This window comes from Poecilia reticulata, chromosome 5 (genome assembly GCF_904066995.2).
Source record: "Poecilia reticulata chromosome 5, P_reticulata-male-v2, whole genome shotgun sequence".
In the NCBI taxonomy this organism is placed as follows: Eukaryota; Metazoa; Chordata; class Actinopteri; order Cyprinodontiformes; family Poeciliidae; genus Poecilia; species Poecilia reticulata.
In genome coordinates this window covers 2,185,921-2,204,792 of record NC_088834.1, presented here as the reverse complement: position 1 = coordinate 2,204,792, position 18,872 = coordinate 2,185,921, and the positions used below count along the sequence as shown (strand labels likewise).

Genomic DNA, 18,872 nt, shown 5'->3' with positions numbered 1-18,872 from the left:
CCCAAAACATGTTTAAATCAGTCAGTACATCCAGTTTCATGTATGATACTGAGGCTTTTGTAATGAAGCTGCTTTAAGGCGAGAAAATTAGTCGGATTCCTTGATGAATAATCCGTTAGTGCACTCGATTAGTTTCTTATTTAAAACTGTATCTCTTTTGAATTACAGGAAGAATGTTAAAACACTTTTTTACTCCTGTTTTGATGTCTTTGGACAGCAGCAGCACAGCATGCGGAGGCTTGTTGAACGTAAAATGCCGCCAGGAGTTGCAGCCTTTACCACTGAAGCTCTTTAGCATTTTAGATGCTCTGATGCTGAAGTCAAGCTGCTGCAGCATGGCCTCTACCAAGAAAGGATAATCATTTTTGCCAGCCCTACTATTTGCATACGTACTGCTGTGCTTCACATGCCATGAAAGCTAAGATTCAAAGCAGCAGAATGTGATACAGCAGAGATTTAGCTTTTACCATATGCAGCAGGGTGTATTAATAAGGTGAGCCCCGTCCCATTTCATGCCCTGATGGAGCCGGTGGGTGCTATTGCCTCAGAGACTAAGTAAGCTGATAACAGTGATGGAGCGTTGAGGTTCATAAAGCTGGTTTCATTTTCAGCTTTATGTGGAAACCTGCTCTTGAGAGGTTTCATATTTCACTGCATGCTTTGTTAAACATCTGCTGCAGCTGAATTTTATTATCATAAAGGGATTCAAGGAAAGGTCCAGATATCAACTGAGTATTATTAAGAGGAACAAAATGTTCTTTTTTTCTTACACTGATATTCTTATTAGTGATCCAAAATTCCCAGTAAGGGATTTATCAGCGTCTTGGTTTACAGATGACTTAATTTCCTGAGCGTTATTGGTCTGACGCCAAAGAGAGTCTGAGTTGGGGAGTGTGTAGGATGTTATCATAATTTGTGAATGCTGCCTGCAGTTCTCTCTGCTGTTCCCTGCAAACTTCATTTTCTTTATCTTCTGGAGACCATCGTTTTCCAGCATGGTGCCTGTTGGATCATTACGAGCCTGACGATGAAGCAGGAAAGATGTGAACCATTAAAAACCTGTAAATAAATATATTTCTAACAAAAATGTTCATCCTGCTGTGATAAATACAAGATTTGGTTACATATGAAGATTTTTACACGTTTCTGTCGCCGTCGTCTTCATCAGATGAAGCTCTCCTCCCACCGTCATTTACATTTTTAGTCATTTAGATTATGTTCTTACCTTAAGCAGCTTACAAGCATTTCAGGTAAATCATGGCAGAGTGCGGGGGATCAAACCATGTGACTCATTAAAAACAGCCACTGTCTTTTCCCTGATAAATCCTTCTTAACTCTCATTTAAAATGTCCCCCTCTGCCTTCGGTTGCCGACCCTGTGATGAACGCTGTCACCGGTTAACAGGATATCGTGTTGGATCAGTGGCTCAGACATGTTGGCAGAAAGAGGCTAAACTGTAACTTCAAAGCGGTTTTGATGCTTTGTTTTTTTCCTGCTCAGCACCTGACGGGCTGTTTCTCCTTCTGAACTCATTGGAGCAGGTGATAGACGCTCCACTGTTTGGGTTTCATCGCCCAAAATGCAGGTTTTCTTTCAGTTTCTCTTCAGTTCATGTTATTTTTAACAGAAACCGGTTGAAAAACATCACATTCAAACTTCCTTCATCTGGACTGTCCATTCTTTGCTTCTTCAGAACAATGAAGAGAGTTTATTTCAAAGTGAAAGTTCTCGAACATAGCAAAACTGCATGCAATCTCTATAATGGAGCAGTCATTTTTGTAAAATAACTTTTCTCACATTGCCTTTTTTGTAGCAACCCAACTACAGATTTATAAAGGAATGCATGTTACTCAGTGGTAACAATTAGGGAGTCGTTTTGTGAAGAGCGCCTGACTAACTCCAGTTTGGACCTGATTTTGTGTCAGAACCGTCTTAATTCTTCATGTTGGAGACGCCACAGTGTCACAAAACATTGTTTAGAGATTTCGGCCCAAACTGACACTACACTGTCAGTCGCTGCAGATTTCTTAACTCCACCTCTAGCCTGTGTTTCCATCGTTTCTTCAAGGGCATTTTGAAGTTTTCCATTAAAAAATGTTGATAAAAATGGCAAAATTTAGCAAAAAAGTATTTGCACTCGCTTGAGGTGGTTTTTGGCACATGTAGAGTTTATGTGGTAAAGAGGAATTTTAAACACATTTGCCAAATAAGTTCTGACTTAGCAAACATTTACCTCATAACTAATTTTCTGTTAGGATCATTAGAACTGAATTTCTCTTTCTGGTGATGTACAACATGCAACATCGCCAAAGTTAACATGACAGAATAATTATAACTTGGCTGACATTCCTGAAAACCTGCCTCTGTTTGGCTCAGATTTTTGGTCTATGCTAGTTTTTAACCTCTACTGCCTGTTTATTACAGCTGTGACATCAACGTCTGATAAAATGACCTTTAACCTGGTCGACTCGCTACAAACCAGCAGATGGAAACATGCCAAAGTCACCTTTTCTTTTTGTTTCACCATATGTTTTAATTCATAATGTCTAATAGTAATAGTATGCAATATCTAACAACATCTGCAGAATATCTATAGAATGTACTTATATAAAAATATCTATTCTTGGTTTACTCTTCATCTCACATCAGGTTGTATCCGACATAAGATGACTACCAGTTCATCGACTTAAGGATGTTTTTGTCATGTTAAGATGTTCCATCCTGCCTACTTATGTAGTTTCATATACTAAAAATCATTTGATGATCCAACTTTTGATTAATATACATCATCTGTGAACCTCTGGGCAGACAGAGCCCATCATGGCCTCACTCATCACTGGCTCTCCAACAGATAATAATAATCAGACATTCAGGAGCAAATCTGCCACAGAAAAACTAAGCATATAGAAATTAATTGGAGTTATGAAATAAGCTTTTTGAAACCAAGATATTAAATATCTTAAATCAAATGAAGACGATGTGCTTGTAAGAGTGGCCACAACTTTCAGAAAGCTGGTCAGAATTGTGCACAAAGCTCCTGTTATTATCATAATGGAGCCTTTTTTAGAGCTAAGTGTCTACTTCAGCGCTCACCCTCTCTGGTGATTGAATGCTTTTTGTGTTGAGTTTTCAAAGTTTTGCAAAAAAAGTCTAGACAACAAAGGAAAAAGCATGAGATCATTAGGAGTGAAGTGGTGATCAGACCCATCTTTCACCCCCCACCCTCCTCCTTTTCCACCCTCGATACCAGATCTATACAGGCTGCAATTAACCACAACAGACAAGCCATTAAGCTCTCTAATTACTGCTTGTTCCTTCCATAGATGTTCAGTCTGTGTGGGCTGGAGATCCGCGCGTAAGGTTTGAGGATGAGAGGGTTTGCAGAAATTTGTGAACTGAACATGTATTATTCTCAACATCCAAGCTTTTGTTTGCGCTTCATGTTTCAAATTTTCTGTACTGTTTATTTAGTGAATGGGGTCTCCAGCGTGTGTGTGTGTGTGTGTGTGTGTCTGTGTGTGTTAAGGAGTGAAAGTGGGGGCTGAGATAACCACATTCGAACTGTTTGTCAGCACCATCCCAGACAATAGTTAATTACACTTCAGTGGCTGCAGAATCATAATCGCTGCAATCATACGCCTTGGTATTCAGTAACTCAGAAAGCTCAGTGATGTTGGTGTGTGTGTGTGTGTGTGTGTGTGTGTGTGTGTGTGTGTGTGTGTGTGTGTGTGTGTGTGTGTGTGTGTGTGTGTGTGTGTTCACACACAGGAAACACTCCCGACACTTAAACATGTGGAAGAAGGCATGTGAGTTCTTTAACTAACCATCTTATTCTGTTAATCTGACAAAACCATCATCACTGTAAACAGAAAATAATCAGTTAAGAAACAAAATTATTTTTGTTTAACAAAAATTATTCATCTAAAATATTCATAATAATTGGGCCAGGACCCACCCACCCACCGAGAGACATCGTCCCTCCAGCGTGTCCTGGGTCGTCCCCTCCTCCCGGTGGGACCTGAACTCCTCACCAGGCAGGCGTCCAGGAGGCATCCTGACCAGATGCCCGAGCCTCAACTGGCTCCTCTCGACGTGGAGGAGCAGCGGCTCTACTCTGAGTCCCTCAGAGTAGAGCCAATGTTCATATGATTCTAAAGCAGTGGTTCTTAACCTGGGTTCGATCGAACCCCAGGGGTTCGGCGGAGCCTCTGACGCGGAGGTAAAGACACACTTGTGTAAAGTCGTGATGACGCCCCGCTTTGCCATCACTTGCTGCAGAGGATCACGTTACATTGCTTAGCCAATCAGAGGATCACATTACATTGCTTAGCCAATCAGAGGATCACGTTACATTGCTTAGCCAATCAGAGCTGCGGAGGAGCCCTGATTGAAGGAGTTCCACTCTCAGCATGGATTTGAACTTTTGTCTTTAATTACTTCAGCAAAACTCACCGTTTTTACCAAATTCTATAGTCTAAATCTGCTCCTTAGACGCATCTTTTTGGGGTTGCTACTGCCTCTAGTGGCGTGGGGGTGGTAACACAACTAATATAATCAGAATATCGCAAAGTATTTTGTGTGTCGGGGGGGTGTTGGAATGAGAAGGGTTCGGTGAGTGCGCATATGTAACTGGGGGGTTCGGTACCTCAAAAAAGGTTAAGAACCACTGTTCTAAAGTTTAGGAATGTATTACGTGTAATTAAACATTGTATTTGTATCTAAATGTCCTGCATTCAAGCAAACATTTGATCTCTGAAAAAAAATCTATTAGTAAAGATCTGAACTCTTCAAGTTGAGGTTTGGGGAAATGAGTAGACTAAAATCAAAGCTTATTTATGCATGCCCTCTCTACTCACTTAAAAACATTTTTGATAACTTTTTATCAAAAAAAGTTATTTTGGAGGTAAAATTCCAAAAAGTGGTGAACGCCTCTTAACAACCTGCTACATCCAGGATATTTGTTACTTCTTTCAAAACATTTGGATATTTTCAAAAGGTATTTTCATAATTAATGGTATAATTTGGGTATCATTGATGCAAATTCTAAGCAAATATGTTTCATGGATTAGAAATGTGTTGCTGTTTTTTATTGTTCTTTCTTTGTTGGCTCTGGTGAAAATTGACGTACTTAATTCATAAGATTTCCAAACTCCCATGAATGCAGTTTTGGTTTCTTGTACTGTGAAACTCTGTTATCTCCTCGGAGAGAAGCTGCTGCTCTTCCATCCGCCTGACTGTTACTGATTTTCTGTCTGGAGTTGAAGTTAACAACTGAACAGCAGTCTGGTCTTTAAACCATTAAATCCAACCATTTCAGCTCAAACATATTCAGGACAGAACTGACAAACAGTGCGATGAAACTATGAAGGTTTGCGTTTGAGTCATTTAAAGTCTGAGCTGAGGGTTTAAAGTGAACGTGGACATTTTTAGAGTTCTTTGTTCTTATTGCAAATCTCTTTAAACGTCACCAAATGCAGCTCTGATTGTTTTCCTTGTTGATAAATGATTAGAGAAGCTAAGTCTTTGGTAATCAAATAAAAACGTTTGTAACATAATGAATACATGAAGAAAAATGAGTATTTTAGTTATGTGAAAGGGCTGATTATCAAACGGTGGTAGTACGATAAGTCTTACTATATATTTAGATTTAAATGACGTCCTTAATAACTCATGACGCAGGTTGTTTCCAACCTGGGGAAGCACAAATATCAGAAGTATCAACAATTTTACCAAAAATAAAACTCTAACATTCTCTACAGTGTAATAATCTGCATATTGTTGGAGTGAAGTTTTTAATATGTAGTTAAAATTTCCCTTTATGTCTTGCCCTCACCCAAAATAATAATAATAGAGTGTGTGTGTGTGTGTGTGTGTGTGTGATTGATGTGTAAGCCATTGTATTGTCTAAAGCCATTTAGTGCAGCAGTCCTGTGGCAAATCAAGTGTTTTTCAGTGATTTCCACAGGAAAAGAAAACAAATAAAACACACTTTGTTCAACAAAATTATGTGACATCATAATAACTGTCTGTCAGAATAAGATCGTACACAAGAACTGCCTTTTGTGTTTTATCCATATAAAGCTGTTTTCGTGTTTGAGCGAATTGCTGTTGACTACCTCCAGCTCTCTGTTGGTGCGCTCCATTGTCTGCTTAATGGGTTTTTGGTAACCTTGAGCTAGAATGTAAAATAAGTTCATAAATATGCATGGCAGGATGTGTAAGGGAGCGAAAGGCATGAGGAAACCCTTTTCTTTGGTAATTGTACTCTGGACCTTCAGGGAATCAGAAAAGATTTCGCCTCCTGTGGAAAATCTGCTTGTCAGACTGCAGGTCTGTATGTACGTCAGATGTTGGTCAGCTTATCTACAGACTGCATCAATGTATTGCTAATAGTCACAGATTATTATGTTTTTCTGCCCAAAACTGCTGTTGCTTTTCAGTCAGATTCGTCATAAAGTAAAATTTTCAGTTTGGGGGATTTTAGGTTAAAAATTCAGATTCTTTCCTTCCTGGACCTTTCAGTCCAGAAACACAAGACAATGCAGATCAACAGAATTATGCGAGACATATCTTTTGGCGAATTGCATATGCTTTCCAATAACTTGAAGTAGTCTTTCAGAAACCTTAACATATTTTGTTTTAGATTTCTGGATGGATTACTTTATGTGTTCTTAATAATAATAATAAAAAGGAATCAAGTAACATTTAAAGGCCATCCCAGGAAGTTCTTTTGCTACAGCAGGACAGAACAAAATGAGACGTTAAGCTTCACAGTTCTGAGAGACAAACCTAATGCTGTCGCACAATTACCAGAGTCAGCAGAGAAGAAGTTGGAGGGAAACTCATTCAGTCTGGTGATACCAGTAGAGCCTCGTTCCCACAAGCCGCTCTGTCACCTGAAGTTGTACTTCATGCCTTTGGGACACAGCAGAGTACTGTTGTGTCATGTATGCATTCATTTCAGACACAGAGACAAATTCATCCATACAAATCAACACAATTCCTGCAGGTGTTTTGGTGCAAAGCACCATGTTTTTTACCTGACAGATTTGTTTTTCTGCTTTATCCGTTCAGCATGTGTCGTTTTGTCTTTTTACTGTTTTATAAGTTTATTTTGGTTTACTTTTTTTTTCTCCAGATAGGATTCTAGATATTTCAAATTAAACATCAGAGAGAAACAAACTTTCATGTTAACACTTCTTTCTTAATTAGAAAAGCACAACACATTTAAGTCATGGCTGAAGCGCTGATACAAAGGGAGAAACTCACACTAAGGCCATGTTTTCTACTCCTGCTGTATGAATTATTTATTAAAGCTTGGAAAACATAAAAAGCTTCAGCTGAGAAATATTTTCTTGCACCACATTCATTGAATATTTTTTCACAATGTTATATTTTTAATGATTAAGTTAATGAACAAACGTACAGAATGTTGATGGGAACCAATAATTAACATTTAGGGTATAATTAGCTTCTTATATGTCAACTAAAAGCAAATTGTTTCTCCTAATAAAAATTCAAACATATCTGCATAATTTATGTTTCCAAATCCTCGTTTCAATTTAAGGAAAGGTTTGGAGAAGTGAAGTAAAGTCAGAACCCTGATGGATCAGTATCAGGATCAGGGTTTGATTCAGGCGCCTCTGTTTCCTGGAAACCAGTTTGGGTTTCTGAACCATGGACTCCCAGCCGCTCCTCTCTGGACTGACAGCTTTTCTCGTTCCTCTCAGCGCTGAGCTGGCAGCCGTTTGGTTCTGGGTCACAGTCTGGACTCTCTCTGGACTCGGGACTCAATTGGTTTCGGTTCCAAAGCCGTAGTTTTCAGAATAAATTGGGTTCTGGTTCTGTGGCAGCACAGCAAAAAGCCCAGTGTTAATTTAACTCTGAAGAGTGTGGACTATATAAACACTGAAAAAGTGTTAATATCAACTCTGTGGGAGTTAAATCAACCCTGGGAATTATGTTAACTCCCACAGAGTTGATATTGACACTTTTTCAGTGTTTATGTAGTCCACACTCTTCAGAGTTAAATTAACACTGGGCTTGTTGCTGTGAGGTTCACAAAGAAAAAATAAAACAAAAGTTTCCTGGAACTGTAGATTTAAAAAAAAAAAGATGAAATATGTTTCACACATTTCTGAATTATAAGTCCTTGTTTCATTTAAAACAAACTTAGCTGTGTTTTCTGGTTAACCTTATGTTGTCTCATTGTTCCAGCATTTTCTTTGATTTGTGAAATAAAATAATTATTCAACATCTAGCAGAAACTCTTAGTGTGATCCTAGTACATTCACACCAAGAGAGAAACTGTATTAAATATTATTTTTGCTGTTGAGCATAATTATGTAACCCAATATATATTTTATAGGGTCACTTAGAGCACAGAGAAATGACCCCAACATTGTGAAAAATTAAGCACAACATTGTTTAATTTTCTTATGGAAAGTGTCATTTGCTCTGTCGCACAGGCGAAAGTCATTACTGTCTCTGCTTGAAAAGAAAGTGGAGCTACAAGCGCTGTGCCTGCTGGAGGAGGTAAATCTGGCCTGACGCTTCATCTGCATCTCAACCTGTTCAGCTACCTGACAGTGCCAGCAGTCATTAGTCTAATCACATTCAAATTATTCATTGTGAGACGTTAATTTATCAGGCTGGGTTGGGGGGAAACGAGGGGAGAGGCAGACCAAACGAGTCTCAGCATTATTTTGAGAAAGATAAAAGATAAGCGGTGTTGAAAGACCATGTTCAATGAAAAACCTTACAGTGATGAATAATACCTCAGTGGTAGAAACAGGCAAGACATGTTTCCAAAGAATGAGAGCTGAGAGTCGGTCTGACTAAAACACAGGAAGTCAGCAAGGCATAGATCATCCCTGATGTCTGTTTAAATGTAAAATATGTGCCTTTGGAAATCCTGTTTTCTTACACATGATGGTCCCACGGCCAAATGTCAGCCAGCCAGATTATTTATGAATGTGGTTCCAAACTAAAAATAAAAAACGCAATACATATTTCTTTTATTTATTGTGCCTTTGAGGAGAATGTTTATCTCTGAGACAACAACAATATGATCCTTTTGTCTGCTTCTGCTGATGAAAAGAAGATGTTCTAAACTGAGCTAAGCATTTTGGCAAAAGGAATGTAGTACATCGAATTATATTAATCACGATGGTTAAACATCTTATACGTGGTTTAAAAGTCAGATAATTGTCATTTTAGAGGCGCTGAGTAAATTTAAGCTTTAAGTTTCATTAAGCAATGAACAAGCATCTTCAAACCTGATCTATCTGAGAAGATTACTACCAATTTGTGAACTGGAGCTGTTGGACACCAACTTCACAATCTCTTCAACATTTAATTTTCTTCATATGTATTAAAACACGTCAAACATTTGGTTTAATTCAGTTTATCTGTGTAGTGCTAATTTTGTAAAGTGGCTTTACAAAAACATAAATTCAATCTCATCATGTTTTTATTCAGCCAAACATTCAGAAAACTAAAGAGATTTAACAAACGTTTCTCTCATGCGTGTTGCTTAGTGGACAAACAGGACAAACTGCCTTTCTCAGCCAACAAACGCTTCAAAATATGTTGCAGATTCCTTCCAAACCCTGTCAGAGTCCATTAGTGTCTCGGTGCCATAGCCAGATTTAAAATGCAATTTCATATGCTAAATAGTATCAAAAATGCATACGTATTTTTGCAGGTTTATAAAATATGTTTATGTGTGAGCTGTGCTGTAAGTGTCCCTGATGATCATGCAGCTTAAAGTTTAATAGATGAGAAATAGCTTCTGAATTTCAAAACTCATTGAAAGCTTCTGATGAAGCCGAGGTTCAGAAGTAGGACAAATCCTCTGTCTTCAGAGCTGCAGCAGTAGTTGCTGCAGCAGCCGCCGCCTCTCTTCCAGCCTCAGCTGTCAAACGGAGCTGCAGAGTGTGGGATGGCAAACACTTAGTAATCCTTCGTATTAGAAGAAACTGCAAAACTGACGTTGAAAATAGATCAGATTTGATTTGCAGAGTATGGAAGTAACCCCTGCCGACCCCACTAAGGGACAAGGGTGTATAGAAAATGGATGGAAGTCATTTCTTTCCACATAAATGAAAGTTATTTTTCTAAGAACCAGTGAACAAACATCAGGACTTTACAGAGCCTCCAGCAGGTGGGCCATTCCACAGTTGGCTTCATATTTCATCATTGTTCTTCATAAGTAATGTCCTCCTGTTGGAGTCATTGAGAGGAACTTCCAGCAGGTCCTGGAACAGCATGTTCCTGTAATGAAGCTGTTAAGATGAAGTCTGAGGCCATGCAGTGTTTCCCACTGACTGAGAAAACATTTTAGCTAAATCAAATCAAGTGTCTGAGCAAAGGATGGTTGTGTGAGCTGACCATCCTCCTTGTAGGTAGATTTGGATGGAATCTGCAGAGAAACACACTAAAGTGTTCTGTACTGATTTAAAAAGACTTTTACAAACTCTTCTATATTTGAGCCCTTAGTTATGCATAGTGAGTGAATGAATGAAAGATCATAAATCATATATGTGAAATGTGTAAGCATCCTGTGCAGTGTACCTGGACTTACCTTTAGGAAAAGCTTGACCCTTGTGTTTACAAATGGGGTCCAACCGACCCCACACACGTAAAACTTGTATCATTTGCCCCAGTCCTCTACGTTTGCCCCAGTCCTCTATGTTTGCCCCAGTTCTCTTCGTTTGCCCCAGTCCTCTACGATTGCCCCGGTCCTCTACGTTTGCCTCAGTCCTCTACCCCAGTCCTCTACATCTGCCCCAGTCCTCTACGTTTGCCCCAGTCCTCTACGTTTTCCCCAGTCCTCTACGTTTACCCCAGTCCTCTACGTTTACCCCAGTCCTCTATGTCTGCCCCAGTCCTCTACCCCAGTCCTCTATGTTTGCCTCAGTCCTCTACGTTTGCCCCAGTCCTCTACGTTTGCCCCAGTCCTCTACGTTTGCCCCAGTCCTCTACGTTTGCCCCAGTCCTTTATGTTTACCCCAGTCCTCTACCCCAGTCCTCTACGATTGCCCCGGTCCTCTACGTTTGCCCTAGTCCTCTACGTTTACCCCAGTCCTCTATGATTGCTCTGGTCCTCTACGATTGCCCCGGTCCTCTACGTTTGCCCCGGTCCTCTATGTTTGCCTCAGTCCTCTACCCCAGTCCTCTACATCTGCTCCAGTCCTCTACGTTTGCCTCAGTCCTCTACGTTTGCCCCAGTCCTCTACGTTTACCCCGGTCCTCTACGTTTGCCCCGGTCCGCTACGTTTGCCCCGGTCTTCTATGTTTGCCTCAGTCCACGCGTGCACTAGTGTTAAGAAGGCTTATTAAATGCAGGTTTAGTCCCTGCCTGCTGTGAGCATGACTTCTGGATGAGTTATTGTGTTTATGGAGGTGTTGTTGGGTGAACAACGGCAGGTAGAGATGAACTGATAAATGCACTGATATATTTTCACACTGGTGGGGGTAAGGTCTGACTAAAACAGATCTTACCGCCACTTTATTGCAGTTTTATATCTAAATATTTATTAACCATAAAGTTTTGTCCTTCTCTCCTCTCATCTGTGTTCTAGCAAATGTTTAATAAACACAATTATTAACGGAGTGGCCCATGGTAAGCTATCAAACATTTCAACAGTTGTGTGACTTGTTGTTTTTAACGTACTTGAAAGATGTTATATTTACTTTTGTTTAACTTGGTTTCAAGATAAAAGCAATTATGTGAGTATTTCATCTCATAAAAGCTCCCAAGCATTTTGCAGCTCATCAAAGGCAGTTTGTTTTTTTCACTGTTCAAGTTTCCCTTATAAACAGCGTCCAATTTCTCTGACCTACATGCTGTCAAATATTCACAATGAGAAATGAGTGTTTTAATTGGCAACAGTGTATGTTGTGAATAGAGTGCGTAACTCAGCACAACAGTAAGGCTGAGATTTAACTGCAGTGCAGCTTTAGCCTTATACTAAAATAAGGAAGGAAAAATGGTGAGGTTGAAAAATGTACCAGTTTAATAAACCGTATTGGTCAGTAATAAACCAAGGGCAATGCACATCAACAGAGTACGGCATTGAGCACAAGCCAAGTAGAACCAGAGCACAGAATGTATCCCACCGTTAATAATATATTAACCACAGCAAGTGCTACAACTGTACAAAAAACTTTTAAACATACAAAATGAGCAAACAAGACTGGCAAACTGAATGTATCAACCACACTTTTCAGTTTCTTAAAGGTGTAAAGCAGACCGTTAGCAGGCCTGAAAGGCCAAAGATGGCGGCTCCAGAACAACCACGAGGAATGGGTAACTCACCCCACCATGGGTTAGCAGTGTTTGAAAGAACGGCAATAAACTGCTCCGACTCCGGTCCAACAGTCCGTCCCGGGTCACGAGTGTGGTTCGGGTCTGCAGCTCCACAAACCAAGCAAAACGTCCAGGAAAGTTCGCAGCTCCAGCTGGTTAGCAAGGAATAACAATCCACAATGGCCCAGATCCATCCTCGTCCGTGAACGGTCGCCAGCCGACATGTACACGTCGACCCCCCGAGTCAATCACAGCCAATCAAATAAATAGCTTAAACTTGATTTTGCCCTTGACTGACCAGTACGGTAGAAACGAGCAATGCAGTTCCTGGCGGTGGTAAATAACAGTTATTATCAAAAACGCTACATTTACTGTGTGTTTTAACCCAACAGAAAATACTTGTGTATATTTTAATGTTTAGGACCTTTACAGTGTGTATAGCCTCCAATATGTGAGTGTAAAACATTAACCAGGTTAAGTTTGTATGTGGATGGTTTCTCCTTTGCTTCATTTTCTTTATCTTTGAGCATTTTTCAAAGTGTAATATCTTTGTTTTATATTAATTTTATATGTGAAAACTGGTAGATTTAATTTCTGTTCCACCCTTCAGCCTCTGCATTTTAGCTGTATGTGTCTGAAAGTATCTTTTTATTATGACAATGAAACTCAACACACTGCTGTGTCTGTTCCTTCCAGATGAGGGGCCATATGGGAAAACAAAGGATATCTCTGGACCAGAACACACCATGACTTTAAGAAGGCACAGTATACCAGGTACGTGGCACCTTTGTCACTTAAAACCTCTCCAGCATAATCTGTGACTGTAACAACTGTCCATGAATACAAATGATGGCTGTTGAATTTACAAAAATATATCAGAAACTGAATGACTTCAGGTTCGGGTGCTGAAGGGACGAGTGGTGGCCAGCTGAATCTTACATAAAGAACAGGGATTTCTTTGTTTCAATTGGAAACTTCTCATCAGAGAGGTCAAAGGTCACATGTGGGGTACCCCAAGGTTCAATCCTAGGACCCCTTCTTTTCAATATTTATATGCTCCCACTGGCAAAGATTATAACAGGACATAGGATTAGCTACCACAATTATGCGGATGATACACAGCTCTACATCACGATGTCACCAGGTGACTCTGAACCCATCCAATCACTGAATAGATGCTTAGAACAGATAAATGTGTGGATGTGCCAAAACTTTCTCCAGCTAAACAGAAACAAAACTGAAGTTATTATCTTTGGACCTAAAGAGGAACGAACTAGAATCAATGCACAGCTTCAGTTATTACAACTAAAAACCAGCGATCAGGCCCGAAACCTGGGAGTAGTGATGGACTCTGACCTGAACCTTCAGAGCCACATTAAGACAGTCACAAAGTCGGCCTTCTATCACCTGAAGAACATCTCTAGGATTAGAGGACTTATGTCTCAGCACGATCTAGAGAAACTCATCCATGCATTTATCTTTAGCCGCATTGATTACTGCAACAGCGTCTTCACAGGTCTGACTAATAAATCAATCAAACAGCTGCAGCTGATCCAGAATGCTGCTGCTCGGGTTCTCACTAAAACCAGGAAGATAGAGCACATAACACCAGTTTTAAAGTCCCTACACTGGCTCCCTGTAGCTCAGAGAATAGACTTTAAAATACTGATGTTAGTTTATAAATCTCTGAACGGTTTAGCACCACAATACCTTAAAGATCTGTTATTACTGTACCAACCATCTAGACCCCTCAGATCTTCTGGTTCTGGTCTGCTCTGCATCCCCAGAACCAGAACCAGACGAGGAGAAGCAGCATTCAGTTTCTACGCACCACAGATTTGGAACAAACTTCCAGAAAACTGTAAAACAGCTGAAACACTGGGTGCCTTTAAATCTCAACTTAAAACCCACCTGTTTAGAGTTGCTTATGGCTAAATTAGGGTTAGAGTGCGGGTTTTGATGTCTTCCATGTTTTTATGTCTTTAATGTTTTTAATTTTTTTTCTTCTTTCTTTTATGTATGGGGAAGAAAGTGAAAAATGAGGGTGGAAAACGATGAAAATTAAAGTGGAATGGAAATGGAATGGAACCAGTTAAAGTCCGCGGGAGGGCAGACTCCTCTAACTATAAGTTAGTTAAATTCTGTGTGGGACGGCGGCGTCCTCTGGTAAGAAGTTAAACCCTGAGAATCCTAGGCACTGTCAGGTACAATAAAAGCAGTTAAAGTTCGCGGGAGGGCAGACTCCCCTAACTCTAAGTTAGTTAAATTCTGTGTGGGACGGCGGCGTCCCCTGCTAAAGGACGGCGGAGTCCTCTACGAAATAGTTAAATTCCGCAAAGGACGGCGGAGTCCTCTATAGTTAGTTAAATTCCGCAAAGGAAGTTAAACCCTGAGAATCCTAGGCACTGTCAGGTACAATAAAAGCAGTTAAAGTCCGCGGGAGGGCAGACTCCCCTAACTCTAAGTTAGTTAAATTCTGTGTGGGACGGCGGCGTCCCCTGCTAAAGGACGGCGGAGTCCTCTATGAAATAGTTAAGTTCCGCAAAGGACGGCGGAGTCCTCTATAGTTAGTTAAATTCCGCAAAGGCAGGTACAATAAAAGCAGTTAAGGTCCGCGGGAGGGCAGACTCCCCTAACTCTAAGTTAGTTAAATTCTGTGTGGGACGGCGGCGTCCCCTGCTAAAGGACGGCGGAGTCCTCTATGAAATAGTTAAATTCCGCAAAGGACGGCGGAGTCCTCTATAGTTAGTTAAATTCCGCAAAGGACAACGGGAGTTTGTTTTTTTTTTTTTTTTTTTTTTATTTATTTTTTAAATTTCTCTCTTTCTCACTGTTTATTTCTGTTTTTATTTTAATTATGTAAAGCACTTTGAAATGCCTTGCTGCTGAAATGTGCTATACAAATAAAATTTGATTGATTGATTGATTGAAGTGTTTTCTAGCACATTTCTAATCATCAAGTAATGGTGAATTAAGGCTAAGTAGCTACAGCTCCACAGTCATGTCACAAGCAGGTGTCCATTAATTAACAATTTTATCTAGAAAGGTTAACCTAAGAGTTTGTTTTTGGTATTTACAGGGTTTAGAGAATAGCTAAAATAAATCGAGAAATCCTCTAATAACATTAAAGTGTTTATTTTAACAGTTCAAACAAAAAATGCATTATTGTGCCTTAATAATAGACAAACTTTCTGCAAATAATTTGGAATCATGTTCCTAAAAATCTGCTAATATGTGAATCTGCAGATACTGAACTATGAAAAGCAGGAGTCCACTGTGTACAACTTCTTTAGACCTAAATCTGATTTTTTTTAGTTGCGCTGTTATTTTTGCCACTAGTTTAGGGATGCAGAAGGTTTATAGGGGAATGTGGTTCAGGTCTGACTTTGAATTAAAATGTTCATTCTGACATATTTAATGTGATAATAATACCTAAGAGAACATAATCAGTAACATGAGTTATGGCCTTTTTAACACAAATCTGTTTGGATTTCTTAGGTTATATATTTCAGAAACAAAGAATTGTTCCATAACCATCGAGAAACATTTGTGATTAAAACAATCTTTTACGCCATCATGGCTTACCCATCACTCTTGTGACCTTTACTGTGAAACTTTGATTTCATAAATCAACACTGAAATTCAACATTTATGGGGCAACTTGGATAATTTGTTCCAACAAATTGTGAGCAGTTTCCAAATGATAAAATAATTATAGTTACAACAGAGAGCAACGCAGCTGTGCAGTAATTACATATCTGTACTAACTTATAAAAAGAAAATATTTGTTCATGATCCTATCTTTAAAGTCTTGGAAATGTAATTTCCTTGACCTCTCTTGAGAACCGCTTTGTCCTCTGCCAGCATGATTAATCAAACTTTTAACCTCAGGAAATCTTGACTGAACCCAGGAATAGCTGTCCCTTTGGAGATAACAGTTGTTGTAGAACAGGTTATGTGTAGTTCCTCTGAATATTGTGATGTCCCTGTTTGCACAGCAGTCTAATTAAGTGTGCAGGGAATTTTGCGTTGAACAATAGTTGGCTCGTTCTCTGTTGGAAGAGTGGGACGCTGCGCCATTCCTTGATCCTTGTTTCCACAGAAGAATGATCAGAGGGGTTCAGTGAAAAGTTTTCCATAAAATCTTAATCTCAAACATCCTCCTAGTGTGTGTCAACATGGTAGTTAGTATGCATAAATCGTCCCATAAAGGTAATTAAAAGTTTCTCATATAAATGCACTGTCTTACTTTCTTAGTTTTTAGATGTTTATTGAGCGCTGTCATTAAATACATTATTAATGAATGTCTGCATACTCTGCAGTCTAAATTGTAATGCAGCTGTTAGATATGCAACTGAAATATCTCAGTAAATATTGTTCACTTTGGGTGGATGTAAAGCAAAAGTTTAATCCATAGTTTAAGCTTCCTGTAATTGCAAAGCAAGTTTATATAAATGTAAAGGACTAAAGTCATTTGTTGAATAAACCAAAGGCAACAACAGAGCAGTAAAGAAAATGTTTTATCTTTCCCGTTTTTCAGCTTTTGTTTAATCTGAAAGGAAAATGAAGGTAGCATCCAATAACAAGTTTTTTTCTGCTGTGTATTTGGTTGTTCTGTCTTTGTCTTTCTCTTGGCCGGATTGTCCTGATTCGTGTCCGTGTGGGTGCATGCCTTTATGTTTTTGGTTAGAAGCTCTACGGGGGGTGACCATGGTGGAACTGGTGAAAAAAGAAGGCAGCACACTTGGACTAACCATCTCAGGAGGAACGGACAAGGATGGGAAACCACGGGTATCAAATCTACGGCCAGGTGGGCTGGCAGCCAGGTGGGAAACGGCATCATTTTTGGAAACATATTTCAAAGCTTAGACTTTGATGTAACTGAAAACATACAGTAACATCAAGCCACCCACTGAGTTAAACTCTTTTCATCAAGCATCTTCTACCAGAGGACTGAAGAAAAAGCAGCTTGGAAGTGAAAAGTGACGCTTCAGCACAGTTTCAATGAAAACCTTATAAATACCCATCAATGGCCTGGAGATCAATACTATTTTGGAGTTTTACTGATTCATTTTAATTGGGAATTTCACAAACTGGAATGATTAAACAGCAAACAACAGTTAGATGCACAGCTGACTTATGCATGTGTGACTGTTGAGTGTAAATAAACTCTGAAACATGTTGTGTGGTTTGATGCTTTTCTTCATACAGGAGTGACCAGCTGAATGTCGGGGATTACATCAAATCTGTGAACGGCATCAATCTGACCAAACTGAGGCATGAAGAAATTATTAGTTTATTAAAGAACGTTGGAGAGAGAGTCCTGTTAGAGGTGGAGTATGAGCTGCCCCCTACAGGTACAAATCACACTGACACTTTGAGAATCTGCATGTCAATATGCAATAATATAACAGTACGTAATAGTACAAATCAGCTCTGATTTGTTTATTTCAGTAAGCATTTTAACCACGTGTTTTCTGAAGCCCATGTACACGAAGCAGCTCAGTTCTGAAATCCTTACGAGAAAAAAATTCAAGTGTTTGTATCGTACGTATGGTCCTGAACACACATCATACTTCCTGCTATAATTAAACCCAAAATTATGAATCCGTTTGGCAGATTTAAATTTAAAGTTAACCTTTAACTTGAACAACATTTTCATTGCGACTTTAAATAATAGAGATGTGTGTCAAATATGATTCTACAATGTTCAAGATTTCATCAAAAAATGGACAAAAGTAATCTTCTCATGTTTTATGAGAAGATTGCTCATTTATTTCTGGGGGAAATAAATGAGATATTCGTATTACATTTGATGTAAAAGAGGGTCTATGAATTATTTATAACATTTGCAAACTGTGAAAGTCTGTTGAAGCATTCAAGGTTCTACACCTTCCTAAATGGTCCGGGCTGTTCTAAGACTCCCTGATTACCTTGATAAATCGGGAACAGATGTTTCCTTCGAGTCCACAGGTGAAAAACTGCAGCTCTGCACAGTCGGTTTGTTGCAAGTCAGGGCTAAAACAAAAGAGCAAACTCAGGAGTCCTCAAGTGGCGACAAGGTCGTGTCTAAATGTCTTAAAGAAAAAGGGCCCACAGTACAAAGCATTAATAAACACTAGGGACAATTGTTGAATATCCATCCATACGTTCAATCGTAGTGGTGGGAAAAAATGGCTTGTTTATCCACATCAAGAATTTAAACCACGTCAGGAAGAGCTTTTGGTTTTGGTGAGAGAATGGTCAACCAACAAAAATATAAACACTGGATTGAAAAGGAAAGTATTTTCATTTACATGAAGACGCCTATTGAGTTGAATAAATATGATTCCTCATCTAAATATGCCAGAGGTATTAATAACTGTGGGCCTGTCTGCATGTATGTTATGCATTATGTCTGCAGGACTGTGACTCGCTTTGGAATATAAATTATAACATACTGAATCATTCAATATGAATACATTTCCATAAAAATATGCCACCACATTAATATTTAACTTGTACCACATTTAACTCAGGTCTTTATGCATATTTGTAGGATGCAGCAACTCTCACAGAT

At 39.3% G+C, this 18,872-nt stretch overlaps 1 protein-coding gene across 10 annotated transcripts in view; it reads left to right on the top strand.

The window, feature by feature from the left end:
* Positions 1–18,872, top strand: part of grip2b (glutamate receptor interacting protein 2b) — a 201,657-nt gene that overhangs the window by 147,579 nt on the left and 35,206 nt on the right. For 5 of the 10 annotated variants that reach the window (XM_081606782.1, XM_017304900.2, XM_081606781.1 and 2 more), the window contains exons 2-4: positions 13,010–13,087; positions 17,007–17,139; positions 17,525–17,670. In XM_081606782.1, the coding sequence (XP_081462908.1) occupies positions 13,010–13,087; positions 17,007–17,139; positions 17,525–17,670 (357 nt within the window). Of the gene's footprint in view, positions 1–13,009; positions 13,088–17,003; positions 17,140–17,524; positions 17,671–18,872 lie in introns of all 10 variants that reach the window. The other 5 variants (XM_008408298.3, XM_017304899.2, XM_017304901.2 and 2 more) reach the window with 1 other exon arrangement.